The sequence below is a fragment of the Rhinolophus sinicus genome, linkage group LG01, assembly GCF_036562045.2.
Source record: "Rhinolophus sinicus isolate RSC01 linkage group LG01, ASM3656204v1, whole genome shotgun sequence".
In the NCBI taxonomy this organism is placed as follows: domain Eukaryota; kingdom Metazoa; phylum Chordata; class Mammalia; order Chiroptera; family Rhinolophidae; genus Rhinolophus; species Rhinolophus sinicus.
The window spans coordinates 163,185,028-163,209,033 of record NC_133751.1 but is presented as its reverse complement, the minus strand read 5'-3'; the positions used below and the strand labels follow the sequence as shown (position 1 = coordinate 163,209,033).

General features: G+C 35.8%; 1 protein-coding gene across 9 annotated transcripts in view; it reads left to right on the top strand.

The window, feature by feature from the left end:
* ZNF385B (zinc finger protein 385B) overlaps positions 1 to 24,006 on the top strand; it is a 373,053-nt gene that overhangs the window by 315,510 nt on the left and 33,537 nt on the right. For 6 of the 9 annotated variants that reach the window (XM_019739352.2, XM_019739353.2, XM_019739358.2 and 3 more), the window contains 2 exons: positions 1,388 to 1,426; positions 4,918 to 5,028. In XM_019739352.2, the coding sequence (XP_019594911.2) occupies positions 1,388 to 1,426; positions 4,918 to 5,028 (150 nt within the window). The remainder of the gene's footprint in view (positions 1 to 1,387; positions 1,427 to 4,917; positions 5,029 to 24,006) is intronic. The other 3 variants (XM_019739360.2, XM_074338713.1, XM_019739354.2) reach the window with 1 other exon arrangement.

The window sequence follows — 24,006 nt, the reverse complement described above, 5'->3', positions numbered from 1 at the left end:
GTTAAATGGAGGATCCTGGGTGATTAAAGTTGAGAAAATCAGAAAAGGGAGAAAAAAGTTCAAACTAAAGGTGAGGCAGAGGAGACAGACCTCTGTGTGCCTTCTCATGCCTCTCTTTTTTTTTTTTTTTTTTTTTTGCTTAATGGTCACTTATTTTCCCAACCTCCAACTAAAAAGAGCTTATACCATCTTTTTTCACTTTTTAACTTTTACAATTAGGGCCTTTCTTGTGTTTGACTCATCCTACCCCCATCTAATCTAGGACAGCATCTGAAAGACATTAGACCTCCAGAAATGTTTCCTGGTTGACTGATTTTCACATTTTACAAGTCAAAACCTAGTTTCTTCTTCTGTTTAGTAGAAAAGCTAGTATTGCCCATTATGTTGTATAATAAGTGCTTACCAAATGCTTTTTAGAACATTGGTTAAAGTAGATGGCTAAGTTTAAGATGAAATGTCCCCATTTTCAAGAATAGTGTGGCTATCCAGCCATTTCACCACACAGAGGAAAGCCTTGTATCATTCTTGAGTCGTCTTTTTTTGCTTTTTAATTGGGTGGCATTCAGCTTACTCCCATCCCTAGTCCCACTTGATGGCAAGTGAAATCATTTTCAGACTCTTAGAAGAAGAAAATTCAAGGTCAGGCCTCTTGAAAATTATTGAGATAGTTGAAAAGTTTGTAATTCTATTTTCTTTGCCTAAAGTTTCATCTAACAAAACTCTCTAGAATCAAAATACCATCTGGTATTGTCATTTGATCATGCAGTCCCTCCCTTAGATTCTCCCCCCTCCCCTAGTATGCTTCCTGCCTTCAGTGAAGTGCAGCAGTGTGTTTCTTTTCCCTGTGGCGAGATTTCATTTGCAGCTGCATATATTTATATAATTGCTTACCCTGTGCAGATGTAAATTACTTTTGGGTGTACTCAGTGAAAGTAATGATCTTTGAAAAAATTCACACAGACGCGTGGTTCCATAATCTTGGTGAATACACCAAAGATAACCTGTGTGTGCTTATTTTGAAAATATAATAGGAGGGGTGACAAGGCCAGCTTTGCAAATTTCTTTTATAAGCACGATAATGTAATAGTTAATTTGTCCATACATAGCCTCCAATTAGCTCCTAGATTTCTGGTAACAGCCACAAACCCATCTTTCATTTTTATTACCTACCAGTTAATTGCACTAACTGGTTTTTCTTTTCATTTCTACATGATTTTCATTAGACAAAGTGGTAGTGTTCACTCTTGCAGATTTTCAGTTAGTCAGCATTTCAGGCTTTTTAATCACAGATGAGCCAAAAAAAAAAAGGGATTTTTAAAATTTTCATGTAAATGTGCTTTCTAGCCTCAAAATTCCAGATTACTACTTCTAACTTTTACTTTTTTAGAAAAGAAGAGGCTTATTTGGGACCAATAAATTCTGTCAGGTAAGGAATATTAGTAGTTAGAACTATATGGTAGTTTGTTCCCTTAAAAAAAAAAGCTTTTTCAACATTATTTACCAATGAATCTCAATATTCTTAATCCACAGCTTTCTTGTGCAATGTGAACTAAAATGAGCTAATGTAATATGAGTATTTAAAAAGGAAATTGTTCATTTAAAGGTGATATAAACATTTTAATAAAGATATTTGAAAACACTTGTTCATTTTTAATAATCATGTCTATGAAATGTCAATTAAATCTTAAAAATCAGATGTAATTGTTTTATAATTGAAATACCTCCAATAATTTTCCTGAGTGTTCTATATATGAAATCATTATAATGCAGATATATAGCTTTGACTACACTAAATTGAATGACTGCATTGATCATATTTCAGGATTATGAGAATGTTTTAACTCATCCTGGAAATTGGTGATTGAATAAAATAATTACCATTGATTTAGTTATTATTTTCATCTAACTTTTAGAGTATTATAGGAAGGATAAGAAAAAATCAGGATTTTACCACTTTATACTTTAAAAACAAAAGAGAGAGAGCTCTGAAAATATTTTCTATGTTCTTCCAAGTCTGGATCCCACTGAAATAACTCAGGTATTTGTAATTATTGCGTCAGACAGTAATTACTCAAAACATCATCGAGACAGTTGGTTTCAAGGGATCAGATGAATTGATAAGTGGAACATTCTTTTTTATACCACTTAAAGTTTTCTTTCAACTAAATCATGTTCCCCAAATGATGAATAAGAAATATAATTACAGAATTCTATGATAAACAGGCAGAGGAAGATAAAAGAGATTTCAACAGGAAAAACTAGATCTTTTCCTGAAATGCTACCTTAAAGAAAAGAGAGAATCAATTGGAAAACTGAAAAATATCTGTTCTGAGTATAAAACACGGAGGGTAAAACTTTCATATGATTAGTGGTAAGTCATCAAAGGATAGACAGGCAGCAAGAGTTAATGACAGGTGACGAGGGATGGTGTAAAAGGACTGTGTTTATTTAGTTGATTTTGGGGAGATGAGTAGGATTGTGTACATAAAGTAGAGAAGCCAATTCTGGTTTGAGTTTCTCGAAGGAACCTCCTTAATTTGCTTTTCAGGGAGCAGATGGCTGGGAACTCGCTTGCCTTTGTATGTGGAGTGCTCAGCCACAATTCACCTTTAAGGACAGAGAGCTTTCAGCCTTGGGAATACAAACGGATATATTCAGACTGATGTGCAGATGTGAGGTTTGAGTAGAATAAATTTTTATCAGGAGGTATTTAAAAAAAACATGTAGGTAGCTAACAATTTCTAAAATTTAAAGAAAACATTTATATTCAAGGGTCACATTAGAGCTGTCAACAGATATCTTGGTTTACTAAAAATTTGGAACTGGATTTTTGTAGATGTGTCTTTTGTCTATGTTTCTATATTGTGCTATGGGAACAATTAGGACATGTGCATTTATGTTAGATGATGAAAATTTGAATTTTTAATGTTTAACACATTTTTTAAATGAATCATAGGAGAGCATGTACTCTAAAACTATGATTTCATAAATATTGCTGTGTTTTTTAAAAGTCAATTTTATTTAAAGAAAAAATATTAACTCAATAATAACACAAAAGTATATGGATTGGCAAAAATAATGATAGTGGTATGCAAAAACTGGTATTTGGGAAATTATTCATACAGTTTTAACACAGGTAGTTTGCACGTCACCAGATGTATTTCTTAGATCCTGAGAACAGAAAATATCTCAGTAAAATGCTCTATTTTTTAAGTTTTCAGAACAGTGTAGTTTTTTATCCTGCCAATATAAACAGGCTATTTTATTTCCCTGTCCAAATTGATTTGCCATCTCTTGTAACAATCAGAAAGTATAGTTTCCTATCTTACAAATGGGTGAATGAGACTTAAGTGTATGCACGAGTAAACTCACCAAGTAAATAGGGTTTTATTTACTGACATTTTGAGATTTTCTCTGCCTGTAGAGTTGTTTACTTTTTATTCTCATTAAGTAAAATTTAACATAATTAAATATAACCTTGAACAAAACAAATGCCCAGGTTTTCCATTAATTCTATTTTATATTTAATAATTAAGCACAATACTTGTAACATTTTTTCTCTTTTACTTTTTAAATTTTCATACATAAAATTGACTTTTAGGGAATGTGTATAGTTCTATGAATTTTAACACATGTATAAATATGTGTAACCACCACTACAATCAGATTATAGAATTGTTCTATGACTCCAGAAAACTCCCCTCTTTGAATTTTTTAAGTGTCCTAAATCACGTGTTATTTATAGAGTCCTATCACCTCTCTTAAACTTGTAGCAAAAAATAGGCTACCTCACTATTCAAAAATTCTGTAATCTACCCTCCTTTCTAACGTATTTAAGGTCTTCTAGTAACTAATTTTGCACTCTGTTGATTTATATTTCTGACCAGGGATAGTCTTCATTTCTCCTCTCTACCAAATATCATCAACTAATCCAATCCTAAACTCTAATCTCAAGAGATTTCCTAGTTGATGGTATCAGTGGATCTGTCCTTGTTCATGTTTCATCTGTTTATAAGTAATGCTTTGTTCATCATCCGTATTGTTTTCTGAACTGCCAGTTGTCTGATGTTGATGCTAGAGATTATTATCTGGAGTACACAAGAGAATCACTCCTGTCTCTCTCTTTTTATAGCTTCTGCAAATAGTGTTGTTTGTTTTTTTCCTTTTCCCAAGTATTTTCAAGGCTTTGCGCCATACTTTTTCTATGGTTGGGTACTTTCATCACTGTATATTTCTCTGAATATGTATGTTATATGCAAACCAATGGGAGGAAAGTCATAAGTTATAAATCAAAACTTTACTTGATAAATATTTAAAACAGGGTTGCATATTCACGAACCTGTTATGAGCATTTGAGTGTACAGTTGTGACATGCATTTCCAGTAGAATGAATTTTAATCTGTAGTACATGAAAAGTAATAAATTATTTTAAAATGAAGATCAACATTTTCTGTGGTGTGATATGAGCCTATTGTTTATGACTTTGCCATAAATCAAAAGTTAAGAAACTTAAAATGTATCTGTAATAATTGACATTGAGGTCATTTCAGACTATCCTAAGTATTATCATCGCATATAGGGAAAACATTAATGAGTTAATTTTAACCTTGACTTTTGGGGATTAAGTTTTCTTGTTTTATGATTCTTTTAAGGTTTTTCAAGCCTCCCTATACAGATATATTATTTCTTGGGATGTTGGGTTCTCCTATGATTTGTGTTATGATTTCAAACCAATTTTGGGGGTTTTGTTTTTAATTCCTGGAGACACATACATTGTAATTGAATGAGATTCTTTATTATCCTTCTTTGGAAATGAAACGTTAAAACCTTAAGGAATAATACAGCTACTTTTATTTGCTCACACTGTTGTCTATCCTTTGAAATTATAAATTGACTATTTTATCATTTGTTCTTCAGATGGATCCTGTGCAAAAAGCAGTCATTAACCACACATTTGGAGTGTCCATTCCCCCGAAGAAGAAACAAGTTATTTCTTGTAATGTCTGTCAGCTTCGCTTTAACTCAGATGTGAGTATTACCTTTTCATTGCTCTCTACATTCTGTCAAGGTGAAAATCTGATTGTTCTGAATATACATATTTCTTCATATTTACATGCTCCCTAGCAGCCACTCTTGTTGGTGGCCCACTTATTTCAGCGTGCCAATTTTCAAGGGATTTGGATTCAGCACTAGAAACTTGAGCAAGAGTGGCTAGTATCGAAACTCAAGGCTTCCTCTCTTAATCAGTCTCACCTATACCATTTTACACTTAATCCCACCAATGATATTTACTTTTGAAAAATACTTAAATAGCAGACAATATTTTTTAAAGTTTAAAATGCAGTGTAAGCATGAAAAAAATTAAAATGCAATGAATGCTGAAGAAAATTATTGGCATTACTCTTGGTAACAAGTGTCACATTTCATGTGTGTGTGTCAAACCATAATAAATACCTGAGAGAATAATTTACTATACAGTTTATATTTTCCAAGAACATGGAAGTATTGGGAAAGGTTTGTAAATTATTTTATCTAGCCAGCCTAATCATCCTACAAAAAAAAAAAAAAAGAAAGAAAGTAAAAAGAAAAGGGTACAAATTAATATTTTATGAAAGTAGATTTTAAAATGTAGAAATAAAATGACATGAAATCAAAATAAATAATATTAGAATGTTTATAATATCAAATTACCAAGTAAAGCCAATGGCCAATGGAAATCTGAATCTGGAGACTACATATTAATATGTAGTATTTCCTGAGTTACTCCACCCTAGAAGCCATTTTGCAAAGAGTATGTCACAGGAGTCATATTTGTTGCAAATAGTAAAAAAATAAACTCTTGTTTACATATACCATTGAATGATATTCAAATAATTCAACATGGGAAACTTAATAAATATAGTCATTTGAAAAGAGGAGATAGATTTGTCAGGATTTATAAAAGTATATTTAATGCAATTTCAATGAAAATTCCAATGAATTTTTTTGGCACTTGATAAAATCTCAAGTCTTACTCAAGAATTAAAATGTTTCTAAGTAAAATACAAAATTATAGTCATAAAAATAGTCTTCAGATGTGAAATACAGTATGGGAAATATAGTCAGTAATGTTGTAAAAACTATGTATGGTTTCAGATGGGTACTAGACTTATCGCAGGGATCACTTCTTAAATTATATAAATGCCTTACCACTGCACTGTACACCTGAAACTAATATAAAATAATATTGAATGTCAACTATAATTAAAAATATGTATATAGTCATGTTTTATAAAGCTCAGCATAGGGAATATAGACAACGGTATTGTAATAGCTGTGTACAGTGTCAGATGGTTAGTAGACTTGTTGGGGTTCTCACTTTGTGAGGTGTGTAGGTATCTAATCATTATGTGGTTTTGTACACCTGAAACTAATAATAAAAACTTAAATAAAATGTTCCTAAATAAATTGAGAAATACGAAAGTCTGACAATCAGGTTCGTGAACTAATCCTAGAAAAAGTGCTACATACCTCATTGCTGAATATCACTATAGTCACTTTCCAAGTATGCCACTTGGGAAGCTATGCATCCATGCCAGCGCCTCCACCCTTCAAAGCAGCCCTGTTTCCCCGAAAATAAGACCTAGCCGGACAATCAGCTCTAATGTATCTTTGGAGCAAAAATTAATATAAGACCCGGCCTTATTTTACTATAAGACAGGGTATAATATAATAGATAACATAATATACCAGTTATAATGTAATATAATAAAGATAAGATCGGGTCTTATATAATATAATGTAAGACCTGGTCTATATTTTTGCTCCAAAAGATGCATTAGAGCTGATTGTCCAGCTAAGTCTTATTTTCGGGTTAACACAGTAAGTCCATGTGGGAATTACTTCACCTTAACCTTGCCTACCCTGACTGTTACACTGTTGAGAAAATTAAAAGAAAAGCTATAGTCTGGGAGAAAATATTTTTAAAACACATTACTTGCATACAAAATATTTAAATAACTTAGAACTCAATAACTCATAATAAATGGGCAAGATATTTGAGCACACACTTTACCAAAGAAGAAATATGAATGACAGATAAGCTCATAAAACAGTGCTCAACATCATTAGCCATAGGGAAATGCAAACCACAATCGGAAAACAATACCTATTAAAATGATGAAAATTGAACAAATTGATAATATAAGTGGCAAAGATGAGGAGCAGCTGGAAGTCTCCATTGTTGGTAGACATACCAAATGGTGCAGGTACTTTGGAAAATAGTTTGGTCGTTATTTATAAGAAATTTTATAACATTATAGATACATTTCCCATTCAACCCAGCAATCCCACTTCTAGGTATTTACCCATGAAAAATTATGATCATACATATGTTTTTTACAATAGTTTTATTCATAGTTGCTCAAAATTGGAATTAATCCAAGTGTCTGTCAACTGTAGAATGGATAAACAAACTGCTATTGTCATACAGTGAGTACTACTCAGCAATAAAAAATGATGTACTGATACATCCTACAACATGGATGAATCTCAAAGGCAGTATGCTGCTAAATGAAAGAAGTTGGACACAAAGACTATATACTACTGTATGATTGCACTTTTCTGCAAAAGACAAAAGTATAGGGACAGAAATCAGATCAGTAGTTAACTGGGACTGAGAGTGAGGTGAGGAAATTAATTAAGAAAGGGCATGAAAGAACTTTTGCAAGTGATGGAAATATTCTATATTGTTATTGTTGTGGTGGTTACACAAGTGTTTTTGTTTTTCAAAACTTATAGGTCTCAATACCTAAAAAGGAATTTTACTATATCTAAAGTATAACTCAGTAAACCTCACTAAAAAAAAGTCAGTGTGACAGGAGCCATAAAATACTTTGTAAGTAGAAGACTAACTAATGACAGAGATGTAACTACTAGCTGTATTAAACTGCAATATTACTACTAGATTTAAGGTATAATAATTAAAGGACTTTTCCAAGAAAAGGCAGAATGTAAATACTGAAATAAATCCAAGTATATTTAACAGCTTTACATAGTTATTATCTAAATTTCTATAGTCACATAGGAAAATTAAAGTATCTATAACACTATGAATATAAAATGAAAATGTTCACTACTTAACTACTTACAAAATGAAATGTCCACCTGAAGATAAGTTCCATATTTAATTTTGGCATTCACACTACAGTGATGTTAGGTGTTGAACACTTTTCATAATACAATGCAAATAGAGTGCAAGTGAAATTGTAAAAACCTTGCAAAAGTTGCAAACTTTCTTGACGTCTATGAATGTCATGTTTCAGAACTGCTTGGTATACTTGTACAGCCAAAATTAGGATATGTCTATTAGAAGAGTTAATTTAATAAAAGTAACAAGATTGATGATACATAGGCTCTTCCAAACAAAAGGTTTTGATTACCAAGTGAATAAAAAAGGCTTGGGGGAAGCTATGAATCCCTTGAATTTATATTATAAAACATGGTTCAAAAAACAAATTAATTTTAAAAGATACATTGAAAAATTTTGTCCCATCCCATCGCCCATCCACCCATCCTCCATGTTATTTCTGTCTATCTGTAACCACTTTAATATTTCTTACATATCTTTCCTGGGTTTGTTTATGCAAATATAATCAAGTATGAATATATTTCCTTATTCCCTCCCTTTTCTACATAAAAGGGAGTGTACCATTTACACTTTTCTTTACCTTGTACTTTTTATATAACCATAATATATACTGGAGCATTTTCCCTATCGAAACCTAGAGAGCTTCCTCAGTTTTTTTATAGATGTGCTAGGCAAAGGTGTCTACATCCTAATCTCTGTAACATTTTACTATATTATCTTATATGGCAGGAGGCAGTTAGGGTAATAAATGGAATTAAGGGTAGCAATCAGCTGACCTTAAAATATTTTATCCTGGATTATTCTCTGGGCCCAAGAGTCTTTAAAAGTTAAAAAGGGAGGCAAAAGAGAAGGTTAGCGTGATGTGACGTGAGAATAACTCATCTGGCCATTGTTGGTTTTAAAGATGAAAAAAGGGGCCACAAGGCAAGGAATATGAGTAGTCACTAGAAGCAGGAAAATCAAAGGCATTAATTTTCCCTTAGAGCCTCCAACAGAGAATGCAGTCCTGCCAACACCTTGGTTTTAGCCCAGTGAAAGCCATGTCGGACTTTTGAACTCCAGAATTGTAATGTAATTAAACGTGTGTTATTTTAAGCCACTAAGTTGGTAGTAATTTTCTGCAACAGCAGTAGAAAACTAATACGGTCAGTCATCTGCGTGGATGTCCCATTGGTTATTGAACTAGTCTCTTATTGGTGAACACTTAGGTTGTTTCCGATCGTTTGGAATTACATCGTTTTTCATAGTCAACAGATAACTGTTAGGATATAAATTTGAGTCTTTTGTCTCTAAATCCACAGCTCTTGCAATCATATTATGTTGCCTGACATAGTGACTTTACTCATTTTCTTAGGATTTATTGAGCTTTTATTTTATGCCAAGCACCGTACTAGGCTCCAGAGACTAGAAGCACTTTTACTAGCCAATGCTGTGAATGAAAGTATCTAAGAATTAACCTTGTTAGATCCTCTCAGAACCTGCTCCATGTTTTCTGCTCTGTATTTTTATTATTCCATACACAGAAAGGCCACATGGTATATATATAGAACAATGGATTAAGTCCTTGAATGTGATTTAAATCCTAATTCTGAACTTGATAAATCCCTTCACCACTGTGGGCCTCAGTTTCCTCTTCTATAATTTAACTTAAAATGGACTACATGATCTTTAGGAGGACCATTCCAGTTCCGTGAAATTATCCCTATGGCATTTTTGTGAACACAGGATATAAGAAACACCTCCATTTTACGGGTGGAACCGCTAAGACCAAAAAAATAAAAAAAAAAGAATGACTACAAGTTTTATTTTTTGTTTGTGCCGCGGGTTGGCTGAGGGTAGAGTGCAGTCTTCTTTCAACACCCAGAATTGCTCTGGAAGCAGGTTCATCGTTGACTTGAATTACATTCCATGTCAGTAATTTTCTTTGTATTTACTAACAAGGAGATGGACGAATGTACACACATGAGCATGTAATCACCAGCTTCCTTGTCACCACTCAAAAGCTCTGTTGATAAATCGGAGAAAGAAATTAAATTTCTGAGTCATACTTAGACTCTGGGCAGTAAAGCCCCACAGTCAGAATGGCAAATTTAGGTGTGACATATACATGTTCTCCGTGTTTAGTAATGGTGTCATAACCTGCACAACGGAGCTCTGAAACTGAGTGTTTTTTATTTGGGGGAGAGATTATTTTATAATTACACTATTTACATTTTAATGTAAAAATTAAGAAAGTGCTCATCTTTATTTCCTTTAATAACATTTCTCAATCAGCCTGAGACTGAATTGCCTTCACTCTTCAGTGTAAAAATACGGTTATTGAACAATCTGGAAGGCAGGTTTAGATTTGCACAGTAAACAGACTGCTTTCTGCAGTTCTCCATTACCCATATAAAATACAGCAGGGCAGGTGTCATGCATTAAAATTCAATGTGACCTAGTTTAAGCATCCTGTAGTAGCCCCCTTTGTCCAGCTTTTATCATCTCAGTAGAACTCCACTGTTGGAAAGCAAAAGGCTACAGCTTTATTTACACAATACAGTGTGATGCAAATGAGCAAGCATTAATCACCAACATTTCCCAAATGAACCTTTACAAATTAACACCATTAACTTTGCCAGGGGCCAGGCATTGCAGTCCAGGAATAATGTCTTTCCAACTGAGTCCCAGATATTTGCACAAATGTGTGCAGCACCGGAATCCCTAGTTTCTTCTTGGCCACCTTTTTTTTTTTTTCTAATGTGGTTTAAGCTGAGTCCTGAATGAGGTTGTCCTAAACCTGAAAGCCCCTTTCTTTCCCGTGAATGAGTGAAATGCAACTGTAGTATGGTCATAAATTGATAAGCCTGAATCTGAATCTTTACCCTTTAGCTACGAAATATGGGTCTAGAGTTAATTAAGCCTTTCCAGGGAAATAGGTCTCCTGTACCGTTCTGTAGCTGGTTTTAAATAAAACTCTCAAAATCACTGGGCTTTTGATTTTCATACAAAAATACTGGAAATTAGCGCTAATAGGTTTTTAAAATATTTTTGAGGCTACCCTTTCTCTTTTTAGCTAGGTTGAAAGTTGGCAGAACCCCAAAATTTCTAATTTGTATATGAATTTCAATTCCTTGGAGAATAGTAGCAAAATGATAAAGGAAACTGATCCTTAAACAAATTCTTACCCAAAATCAGTCCAATTTGATTCTCTTAAATATTTACAAATAGAGATGGTCTTCTTTTATTATCGCAGAACAGATAATCATAAATCCCCTTAATATATGACTGAGTCCTTTATGCTTCATAGGTACATCGAAATGAGAGCATAATGATCTTTTTAATCAAGTTTTATACACTCTAATTCAGGAATTGACCCTGAAATTTTGATACTCAGCATTAATACCACAATTGATTAAGAATGAGGTGCAGTGCCCCTGGTTGCTGACCCTACAGGGCTAATCAAATTTACAGTATTACCTTTTGAATAGAATTATAAACTTCACATTATGTGCTCACTACCCAGAGTCAGCTCTCCTTCCATTACCGTATATTTGACCCTCCTTTACCCTATTCTACCATCCCCTCCCACCTTACACAATGTGATATATAGATGATTTATTATACAATTGTACACTCGAAACCTATGTAATTTTACTAACCATTGTCACCCCAATACATTTAATTTTTAAAAAAGGATCATAAACTTCAAGTCACTTATAATGTACATTTTTTAAAATTTTATCTTGCTTTATGGTTCCTCTAGTTTTTATTATTATTATTATTATTATTATTATTATTTTGTGGTGTTCTCTGTCTTTGTATTGGTTTTCTGGTTATCCAATATCTCTAGCTGTCATTTTAGCTCACTGTTGTTTTTGCTATGTTCTATTTCCTCATGTGTCCAGACATAAGGAGATTACATTATGACATTTTATTGATTTATGTTAAACTAATTAAGTACACATGGACAGGAAACTAAAGGTTTGCTTAGAAATTAAAATGGCAGGGGAACCAACCATTTGTGTGAACACTTCTACAGGTGATCTGACTCTCCTATTCTTTCCTATTTTTTCTCTCTGAAATTTCAGAAAGTACAACTGTTCAGCAATCACCTTCAGTTCCCACATGACTGCATTAGTGTGTAATTGATATGTCTGCACTGCCATTCCATCTGCATTTTGCATCTTTATCATCTTAGCAGTTTTCATTGGGATAAGGACATACATAATTATGCCTCTTGGATCTCTTCTCTTCTCTTCTCTTCTCTTCTCTTCTCTTCTCTTCTCTTCTCTTCTCTTCTCTTCTCTTCTCTTCTCTCTCCCATAAGTTTTAACTTTATGCCCACTTCCTGATTTCTTTAAGCAGTCCATATAATACATTGCAGATTCTTTGTCTGGCGTAAATAAACTGCCCCCATCCACCATCTGCCATTTAAGAGGCTCTAGTGCCATTTTTTTCTAGAGGCCCTACATTCTCGGTCATCCAGCAGAGATCTCAGCAGTTATGAGATGTGGGAGAAAGCCACAACTTTGGGTCCCACATAAAGGTCTTTTACACGTGCTGTTGGCAGACCCTTCATCTCCTTTGGCCACCAGGCCTAACTCCACCCCTTGACCAGCTGTCCTGAGGCAGCAAGTCCCTGCAGCAGCTGTGGTTCCTTCCGCGGGAAGTCAGAGCGGCAGGGAAAACAGGAACTGTTAGACACCACATTTGAAGATGTCCCTTGCTGCAAAAAGCAGGAGAGGTATTCAGCTGCAAGGATACCTGCTTGCATTTTCAGAAGGATCAAGCTTTTTATTTGTCACCGTTTGACATTCTTCTAAGGAATTCTGCATTTTGCCATTGGTTGCCTAGTGCTTGCTTTTAACTCTAGAAATTCTGTTCACAGTTATCACTGTTTCTCTTTCCATGTCAAAACATATTCTCTCTACTGAAGCAGATATTGCTTCTTCCTTTCTTCTCTACACTAGCTTCTCTTCTCCCCTCCTCTAGCTCTTTTCTTGGACATTCATAGTGTCTCTATTAAGTATTGTTTTTAGGTTAATAACTGGATTAATGCGTTAAATTCAGAGGCATGCCCCTTTGGGGGTGGCGAACATATTGAAAATAGTATTTGAAACTAACTAACATACTGTTTTTAAAAATGAGTGTATTCTCTATTTTCTGAATTTTCAGACATCGCATTTGATAACTGATACGTCAAGGAAAACTTTGAACATTTATTTCCAATATTCGATCCTCCCTACATCACCACTGTCAGATATGTTCAGCAAATATCTACACATGTTAATTCTACAGATTAAGTGTTCCCTTCTCTCACATATACATATATAATCATTGCTTGCCACCCATAAACATCTGCTCTATTTCTCCCGAAGCCCTCGAGATAGGTAGCTCATTTAACAGCAGCTCTATTGATTCATAATATATTTTTGTACTTATATAAATTACATGTGTACAATTATGTATAACTGTGTGTGTGTGTGTGTGTGTAATTTGTTGGGTTTTCTTTTTTTAAAGAATTGGTGCTGATAAAACGTGAGAGGAAGCATTTTAACAATACTTGTGTCTGACCTGTCAGGTTTCACCTGTGCTAATAGTATCCTCCCCTTCAGAAATGAAATAAGCCACGAAAATTGGTCCTCACTGAAAAGTGAGTTTGTGATGAAAGGAGTTTGGAGAAAACCACAGTTAAACTGAATTCTCTAGCTTATGATTAAATAAGGAGATACCACAGTGGTAATAATCTCATTGGTAGGTTTGGAACTCAAAACCTAGTTATAAAGTTTCTATCTGCTATTAAGCAGTACAGATTATTAGGTAAATGTATAATTTTATAAGTTTGAAAAACTAGCTAATTCTGTCAAGAAAAAAAGGTACTGAAGATAGAAGGAATCGATAGCGTCAAATGGAAATCTAGAAAATGATAGGCTGCTTTTTGTCAAACATTTTACATTTTTCCCATAAATAAGACTATTTATATTGATTCTTAGGTTTGGAGGGTAGTGAAGCAGATAGGAGGTAATTAAAAGCATAAATCTCAGGAGCTTGGGAAGGTAATTCCCCGCTTTGCAGACAGAGCTGACAAAATGATGAACATTTTTTGCTTCAATATGACAGAAATATAGTGTGGTTACAGGGAGAAGGAACATACTGTGCTAAAAGTTTTCTTCAATAGCTGCTGTTAACAAAGCTCTTAACAAAGTTTAATCACTTTTTCTGGAGCATATATTAGTTACTTATTAAAATAAAATAAAAAACTTGCCTCCAGAGTAGAACTATAATATTACAAAAAAATGTCATAGTCTTTCTCAGCACTACCTGATTTGAAATGGGTATTTGGATAACTTAGGACTGATTTTAAATTCATCACTGAAAGTAAGAGAAGACTAGGACAAAAGTGAAGTTTTTAAAAGAGTGAACATTATGGCTTATAAAGACTCATCAGATCCCATATGTAACTAATGGGGAAAAAGGCAACATACTTAATTAAATATTTCTCTGGCTTTGCTTCAAACACGTAGATGCCTCACATGACATGTTACTTTAGCTATTTTTTAAGTGATCAGTAATATTCAAAGTTAGGATGATCAGCCTAATATGATGTTGTGAAGAACAGAAAATAGGAATGATATAAGGAAAGTAACTAAACCCATCCCAATATATCGGGCTATGTTCTCAACAGAAAACCATTAACTACTATCTACGATCCACCACCAATACCATGTTCTCCCGATAATAAGACCTAGCTGGACCATCAGCTCTAATGCATCTTTTTGGAGCAAAAATTAATATAAGACCCGGTCTTATATAATATATAAGACCGGGTCTTATATTATATATTATATTATATTAGACTCGGTCTTATATTATATTAAAATAAGAACAAGTCTTAAGCTTTGCTCCAAAAGATGCATTAGAGCTGATTGTCCGACTAGGTCTTATTTTCGGGGAAACACGGTACTTCAAGCTTTGATACATTTCCATTCAATAGTGTTTTACTGATTAAATATTAATAACACTTTTTAAAAATTACTATGGGTCCTCTTCTTTTTTTTTTTTTTTTCTGTGTAAAATTCCTGTGTTAGTAACTCTTGTAAAGTAAAGGATTCCTGAAAGGATTTTGCAGTCATTTGGTTGGTGATTTTTGTCATCTAAAAGTGGTCTTGCCACCTGGGGGTTAGGGGAAAACTGCTGAAGGCTGTGCATTTTCCCTCTTTGTTTGGTATGGATTGCTTCAGTTAATTTTGGTAATGGAATCCTTAACAATAAGATAATGTTTCACTCAATTTTTATGGTTTGGGAATCTTCAGCTAAAAACTTATTCAACGTAATTAGAAATCAGGTAGACTTTCTAGGCTGAACACCTGGATTTCCCAAATGATTAGTTGCTGATTTAAAGTTTATATTCAGGCTTTATTTAGGACATGTTTAGTTTCCCATAGTTTGTCTTTTATTCTGTATGCTTGAGTGGACAATTGAGAATAATTTTCAAAAGCTTTACAACAAGAAAAAAGGTGTTACTTATGTAAGACAAAAGGAAAACTCCCCCCCCAAAAAAAAAAATCTGCATGCAACAAAAAGTAATCTTCTCTATTCCATTGCTTTCAAGCAAGTGGCTGATTTAATATAGTTCAGAACATCCTGCAAAAGAGGTAACTTTTAGCCACTTTCATTACTTAAGCAGCTCTTTGAATGAAGTGACAGTATTGGCCCTGGAGGCTAGAAAACTTTAGATATGGTGTGTGTGTGGGGGGGGGGGAGGTGGAAGGGGCTTCAGTATAAAGAGCACTTTTTTGGGAAAACCTGACTGGCCATAAGAAACTTGACGATACATGGTTGAGAGTAGGAGGTGAGGATAGCATATGAGGAAGTATCACGATAGCCAATTTCTAAAATTTCAAGCTGGGAAAACTTTGTAGGAAAATAGTGTTTCTGGTTAATGTGAGTTCTTCAAAGAGAGTAAAGAAGCAGAGACAGGAGAAGTGTGTCAAAATAGTTCCTGCCAAGAAAGGAAGATTCAAGGAAAATAAGCCAATTTCCCTACCATCGTAGTCCTGATCATCTATCTGGGAAACAAAACGAATACACTTAGAAACACTGCTGTACTTTACTGTTAACTATAGGGTAATATAAATTTAGGAAAGGAGACAGCATAGGAGCTAGAATAACCATAGCATTTGATGGATGCCCATTCTTCTGCCAGCCTCTATACTAGATAATCGCCACATATATTATCTCTGTATTTTCAGAGGTTCATGGAGGAGGTGAAACTATGAAAGAAACGAGGGATGATAAGGATTTGAGGGAGAGAGAATTAAAGAATTATAAAATGTTAGAGCTAAAACAGATAGGATTCTTAAGGAAGGATAGGTTGTAGAGGGTGTCCATGACCCCCCTAAAATTATGCAAAATTTTGCCCATCTGCATACCTAAAACCACGAACTCTTAAGGTGATGGTCAAGGTGATTGAATCTTCCCTTCTCGCAGAGTGAACGTTCCACAGCCTCCACCGGTAGCATGTTGCAGGATTTAGTCGTTTTTAGTAACTAGTATTTAATCCTACCTAAATCTTAGGAAAAAAAGAAGGAAGGGAGGAATGGAGGGAGAATGGATGGAAGGAAGGAAAGAAGGGAGGGAGGGAGGGAGGGAGGGAGGGAGGGAGGGAGGGAGGGAGGGAGGGAGAGAGGGAAAGAAAACCTTGTATTTTTTTCCTCACTTTAGTTTTGCCTTCTAAGACACATGGAGAGCAAATGTTGTATTCACTACTCAGAAAACATCTGATGAACAAGGATTCATAAGAATACATCACTTTGTTTAAGGTTCTGATTTGGGGGGTCTAGGAATATGATTTTATTCTTAATGTGTTTCTTTCACATAGAAATATATTTTAGCTCTCATAAATAATTGAATTACTATATCAATGATATACCTAACATATCTGACTCCAAGAATAGATCATTTTATAGGACAAACTCATTTTAAGAAATAATTGTGAAATTACATGGATAATAATAATATCCAAAAAAAACCTCAGATACTCTTTATTGAAATTTGAATGTGTTACTATACCACTTAATATAGTACACACACAAAAAGGAAAAAAGTGAAGGCTAAATCCTTTTTAATTACATTAATGTATTTTTATATTTTTTAATTCAATGTTATTTTATATTAAATTCAAGTGTACAGCATAGTGATTAGACATTTATATAATTTAAGAAGTGATACCCCTGACTAGTACCCACCTGGCACTGTACATTTATTACCATATTATTAACAATATTCCCTATGCTTTACTTTACATCCCCATGACTATTTTATAACCACCAATTTGTAATTCTTAATCTCTTCACCTTTTTCACCCTGCCCCCAACTCCCTCCCATCTGTCACTCCAACAGATCTAATACACATCTGCTACCATATGTAGTTATTACAATATTATTGACTATATTCCTTATGCTATGCCCTACATCCCCACAACTTTTTAACAACCAATTTGTACTTCTTAATCCCTTGCCCTTTTTTCTCCCACACTCCCAATCCCCCATCCATCTGGCAACTATCAAAATGTTTTCTGTACCTATGAGTTTGTTTCTGTTTTTTTGTGTGTTTGTTTGCTTGTTTTGTTCTTTAGATTCCAAATGTAAGCGAAATTACATCGCTTCTGTCTATCTGTCTGACACTCCACTCTGCACAGTACCTCGCAGGTCCATCCATGCTGCCGCAGATGGCAAGAACCCATTCCCTTCCCTAGCCAAGCAATATTCCACTGTATATACGCACCACCTCCTCTTTATCCATTCTTGCATTGAAACCAGGCTGCTTCCACATCTTGACCATAGTGAACGATGCTGCAACGAACATATGGTTGCACACATCCCCTTGAAGTAGAGTTTTGGGTTTCTTCAGATAAATACCCAGTAGTGGGTCCTTCTTTGTCTCTTGTTATAGCCTTTGTTCCAAAGTCCATTTTGTCTGGTGTAAGTGTTACTACTCCAGATTTTTTTGTCTTTTTTGTTTGTTTGTTTCCATTTTCATGAAATAATTTTTTCCATCCCTTTACTTTCCATCTGTGTGTCTTTCAATCTGAAGTGAGTCTCTTGTAGACAGCATATATGTAAGAATTTTGTTTTCTTATCCATTCAGCCCTCCTATGTCTTTTGATTGGAGCATTTAATCCATTTACTTTGGAAGTAATTATTGATAGATATGTAGCTATTGCCATTTTATTATTTATAATTGTAATGATGAACGGGGAAAGGAAAAGGGAAGACACACTAGAGAGGAACTAATTTATTTAGCAATATCTAATCAACTTATTTATCAATATACAATAGCAAAAGACAAAGGCAATTAAAAGAATATGCAATGACAGAAAATAAAGTCAGTTAAGACTACTATATACATTGATAGCAATGTCATGTAAAAGGAGTATACATACATATAAGTTTAAGAGATCCCAACATACATTTACGATTGATCAAAAATCACTTGGCTAACAAGGTTGCCAGTTCAGTACCTCGAGTCCTGCAAGGGATGGTGGGCAGCGCCCCCCTGCAACTAAGATTGAACACTGCATCTTGAGCTGAGCTGCCACTGAGCTCCAGGATGGCTCAGTTGGTTGGAGTGTGTCCTCTCATCACAAGGTTGCTGGTTCGACTCCCACAAGGGATGGTGGGCGGTGCCCCCTGCAACTAGAAACGGCAACTGGACCTGGAGCTGAGCTGCGCCCTCCACAACTAAGACTGAAAGGACAACAACTTGAAGCTGAACGGCACCCTCCACAACTAAGACTGAAAGGACAACTTGACTTGGAAAAAAGGCCTGGAAGTACACACTGTTCCCCTATAAAGTCCTGTTCCCCTCCCCTAATAAAATCTTAAAAAAGAAAAAAATCACTTGGCCAAATACACAAATAACATCAATAAGGAGTACTCAAATGAGTAATAATGTCTGTAAGATATTAATTAATAATAGTATATGCCAAAAGCTCACCAAACCATGCATTGGAGAGGTCAGGAAACCGATCAGATCTCACTAGGTCTGTGGCTGGAGATTAGGGTGTCCCCTGATGTTGCAAGCTGTGAACATACCATAGGGAACAACACTGGAGAGGTCGGGAAGTAGCCACACCTCACCAGGTCCCCAGCTGGAGGCTAGGGCGTCTCCTGATGCTGCAAGCTTCATGTTGTATAAGTTAACAAGTTCCCAAGACTGTTGTCGTTGTTGCTGTTGCTGTTGTTGTAAGTTCCAAGTTCTAAATTTTAAATCACCAATGAACAAAAAAGAATCCTGTACTGCTAATTGAGGTCTGTCTTATATATCTATTTAGATGTAGCTTAGAGCCCAGCTCTGTGTTCCTGCCTCCCCCTCAGGGAATTGCCAGTTCCAGGAGGGTTCCAGTTACTGTGATAAAAATATTGCTTATCTGGCTGAAGGGCCAGTTCATTCAGACAAACAATACTTACTGTTCTCGCCTGGGACCATCGGCCTGAGGCCTTCTAAAGCCTGGCGACATGCCTGTCACGTCATTCTGATATAACTTAGTTATTTCTTCATCTCATCTGATGATGTGGGCGAAATAGACAGAAAGCAACATCATCCCATATCTCTCCTGCCAGGGATGAGATGAGGGAGAATTTTCTTAACCCTAAGCTAACCACCACCTCACATACAGTCTCTCATGTGAGGGAACAAAACAAAAGAAAAAAAATCTAACATGAGCCAATGAAAGCGAATTTTCTTAACATCTTCCCTACAATAATTTTAATCTTTTTTTTTTTTTCTTAAAGAAGTCCCTCTAACATTCCTTGTAATATTAGCTTGGTAGTATACACTTTATAGCTTTTTGTTATCTGGGAAGCTCTTTATCTGTCCTTTATTTTTAAATGATAGCCTCGCTGTGTAGAGTACCCATGGTTGTAGGTCCTTGCTTTTCATCACATTGAATGTTTTGTGCCAGTATCTTCAGGCCTGCAAAGTTTCTGTTGAGAAATCAGCTGACAATCTTATGGGACCGCCCTTAAAAGTTACTGGTTGCCTTTTTCTTGCTGCTTTTAGGATTCCCTCTTTGTCTTTAACCATTGCCATTCTAATTATGATGTGCCTTGGTGTGGGCCTGTTTGAGTTCATCTCAGTTGGGAATCTCTGTGCTTCCTGAGTTTGTCTGTCTATTTCCTTTGCCAGGTTAGGAAAGTTTCCAATCATTATTTCTTCCAATAGTTTCTCAATCCCTTGTTTTCTCTCCTTCTTCTAGTACCCCTATGATGCGAATGTTGATGTTTGATGTTGTCCCAGAGGTCTCTTAAACTATCCTCATTTTATTAGATTATTTTATCTGTTCCTATTCAATGTTTTCTGCTACCTTGTCTTCCAAATTGCTCATTCGATCCTAAGCTTCATCTAGTCTGCTGGTGATTCCTTCTAGTGCATTCTTCATTTCTACTGTTGTATTCTTAACTTCTGACTCGTTCTTTTTTATGGTTTCTCTGTCATTTTTATGCTGGCTGTCTCTCTGTTGAAGTTCTCACTAAGTTCCTTGAGCATGCTTATAACTATTGTTTTGAACTCTGTCTCTGGTAGGTTGCTTGCCTCCATTTCATTTAGTTCTTTTTCTGGAATTTTCTCCTGTTCTTTCATTTTGGATGTATTTCTTTGTTTCCTTATTTGTTTCCCTCTCTGATTGTTTCTAATGTATGAGGTAGATCCCATGTCTCTCAGTCTCGGCCAGATGGCCCTGTGGAGCCCTGTCATAGTCTCTCTGGTCACCCGAGTTGGGTGTTCCAGGAGTGTCGCTTGTGTTGGGTCTGTGTATCCTCCTGCTATAGTTAAGCCTTGATTCCTACTGGCACATCAGTGGGTGGCATTAGCCCTGAGGCTGACTGGCTATGGGGTTTGACCACATCCACAGCTTACGAGGTGCTGTATGGGGGACTTACCCCACTGAGTGGGATTCACCCTAGTAGGCTCTGGTGACTGTTGAGACTGCACTTTGTGTTTGCCTCCTATTGGGCTAATTGTGTGGTGCTCAGCTGTGGTCTGAAGCTAACCTCCAGGTGTTTTGGTTCTGGGGCCTCTTTGGGATTGCTCAAGTAGAGGCCCAGGTCAACCACTGCCTGTAACCAGCCAGGGACTACCTGCTAGGAGATAGAAAGTTATCCATGGCTGATCACTCTCTGTGCTGGATCTGGAGGCATTGGGGACAGGCCATGCTGCAAAGCGAGGATGGCTGCCAGCAGTACCAGGCTTGGGGTAGCTCCATGAAAGCCAGGACAGCCTGAAGCCTGCTGCCACTTGCTGGGTCCCTTAAGATTCAGCCAGTGATAAAGCCCTGTGCAGTATGGAAGTTAGGTGAGGCAGGGTCTCAGGGAGGCACTAGAGTGGGAAGAGTTGTGGTCACCAAGTTAATGTGGATTCTGGTTTGGTGCCAGTGCTGAGCCAGGAGATACTCAACAAGGTCCAAGAGCACACCGAGCGAGGCCAGTCATTGCCCGCCTGGGGCCTACGGACTGCAATAGTTTTCCATGAAAGAGTTCAATTTGGGCAGGGCTGGCTGCTCACAAGAAAGTGCCTTTGGCGTTGGGGAAGTTGGGTGGGGCTGGGTCTCAGCAGAGCTCACCAGGACAATCAGATTCAAATTTGGTGGTGTGGGGAGAAGGCTCAACACAAGAAAGATGGCACCTGCCAGCCAACTGCATGGCAGAGGACCCTACACAGGGAAAACAGCAATTGTTCTCTAGCCCTCACCCCACACCAACAGCCCTCAGTCTGCCCTCTACACACCTTTGACATCCCCTGAATCGCTATCCCTCCCCCACAGGAGCCCAGGCTGAGTGCCTGTGAGAGAGTCTGTGGGTGGGTTGTATAAAAGGACGCCTGGGTTTCCTGCAGCCTTCCATCCCGCCCGAATGGGGGAATTTCCACTGTTTTTCACAGCCAGCTGTTGTGGAGGCTCCTCTTCCTTACACCAGTATCTGGGCTGGGGACCATGAAGTGGGGCTGGGGTCCCTTGCTCCTTCCAAGGGGAGCCTCCTGGCCAAGATATCCCTCCTGATTCTCAACGGCCATAGAGGTTTGGGGCCTGTTTTGCATGTCCATTCTTCCTACCACTCTGGATTTGGCTTCTTCTTTATATCCTTAGTGATAAATCTTCTGTTCAGCCATACTTCAGATGATTCTCCAGGTTGATTGTTCTATAATTTAGTTGTAATTTTAATGTGTTCATGAAGAGAAACATGCGCAGTGTTTATCTACTCCATCATCTTGAATCTATCGACATTAATGTATTTTTAAATGAGAAAAAAACTGAAAGCTACATATTATTCTATTGCAGTAATGACTAATAACATTACAGTAACAAGTAAGTGGATTTTTAAAAAATCAAAACTACACAAAGATATAATTTATATACCTACTAAATTATACCACGGACATTTTATTTTCTTCTTAGTTCCCTAGTTTTAAAGCACATAGTAACTTATAAAGAAGAATAAATTTCAATTTTAAAGATATTCGCCAAAGTCAGTAAAATATGTTATAAATAAGCTACATTATATTTATTAAGCAAGAATAGTACACCTCACAGTTGTCACTGTCTCACTTTTAAATTTCAAACACAAAAATTGTAAGAAGTCATGTAAAATGAGAGAATTGAAGTATCTCAGTTTTGTTACTTTGTCTCTATAATCACTATGCTATCATTTCATATTTCAAATCAACTATTGAAATGCTAGAATATGAGTGGCACGGGGTTTGCAAACTGGAACTGCCTCTGAAAGGAGCTTAAATGATTCTCAACCTTTAGGAAACTTACTTTTGAAATAAATAAGTGTAGCAGACTCCTTATGAATTGGAATTTTGATGATATAACTGCAAGTTGTCTGTATTAAATTTCATGTAATTAATTAAATAACACAAATGTGCTAATTTTAAGTTTACATATATATTATTAAAATTCAACTGTAACCACAGCAATTGTTTTGAACTTACACCAACATTATTTTTTTTTTTTCAGGGAGAAGTATTTTATTGCTAAGTTTAAAATTGCCAAATTGTATTGATAATAAAAAGCAGACTGATCTTTATCAGTTTTATTGTTTTTAAATTATCTGCAGAGAGTGCAACCTCTTATTTCCTGAAGGTGGACAACACCACTTTTGGTATACAACTACAGTAATACTTGTTAATGTTTGTTAATGGAATTCTAGTTCTGCTATTTTAAAAATTTTTTTTAATTTTTTTCAATATTAGTTTTGGGGGTACAACATAGTGGTTAGACACTTATATATAACTTACAAAGTGATCCTCCCGATAAGTCTAGTACCTCCCTGACACCATAAGTATTACAGTGTTATTGGCTATTATCCCTGTGCTGTACTTTACATCCCCATGACTATTTTGTAACAGCCCATTTGTACTTCTTTTTTGTTTTGTTTTGTTTTTAGAATTTTCTTTTTTTTTTTTTACTAGTTTCAGGTGTACAAAACAATGTAATAGCTAGACATTTATACTTCTCACAAAGTGATAACCCCCTCCTCCAATCTACTACCCCTTTGACATCATATATAGCTGTTACAGTTCCACTGATTCTATTTCCTATGCTGTACTCCACATCCTGTGACTATATATATATATATATATATATATATATATAAAATTATAGTTGACATTCATTAATATTCAGCTTCAGGTGTACAATGCAATGGTCAGGCATCTACACCATCCATGAAGTGGTCTCCCTAATAAGACATGTGCCCATCTGACATCCTACAAAATCTTTACATTATTGATTATATTCTCCAAACTGTCTTTCGTATCCCCATGGCAATCTTGTGGTTACCGATTGTGCTTTCTAATCCCCTCACCTTCTCCCTCATTCCCACCCCCCCTCCCA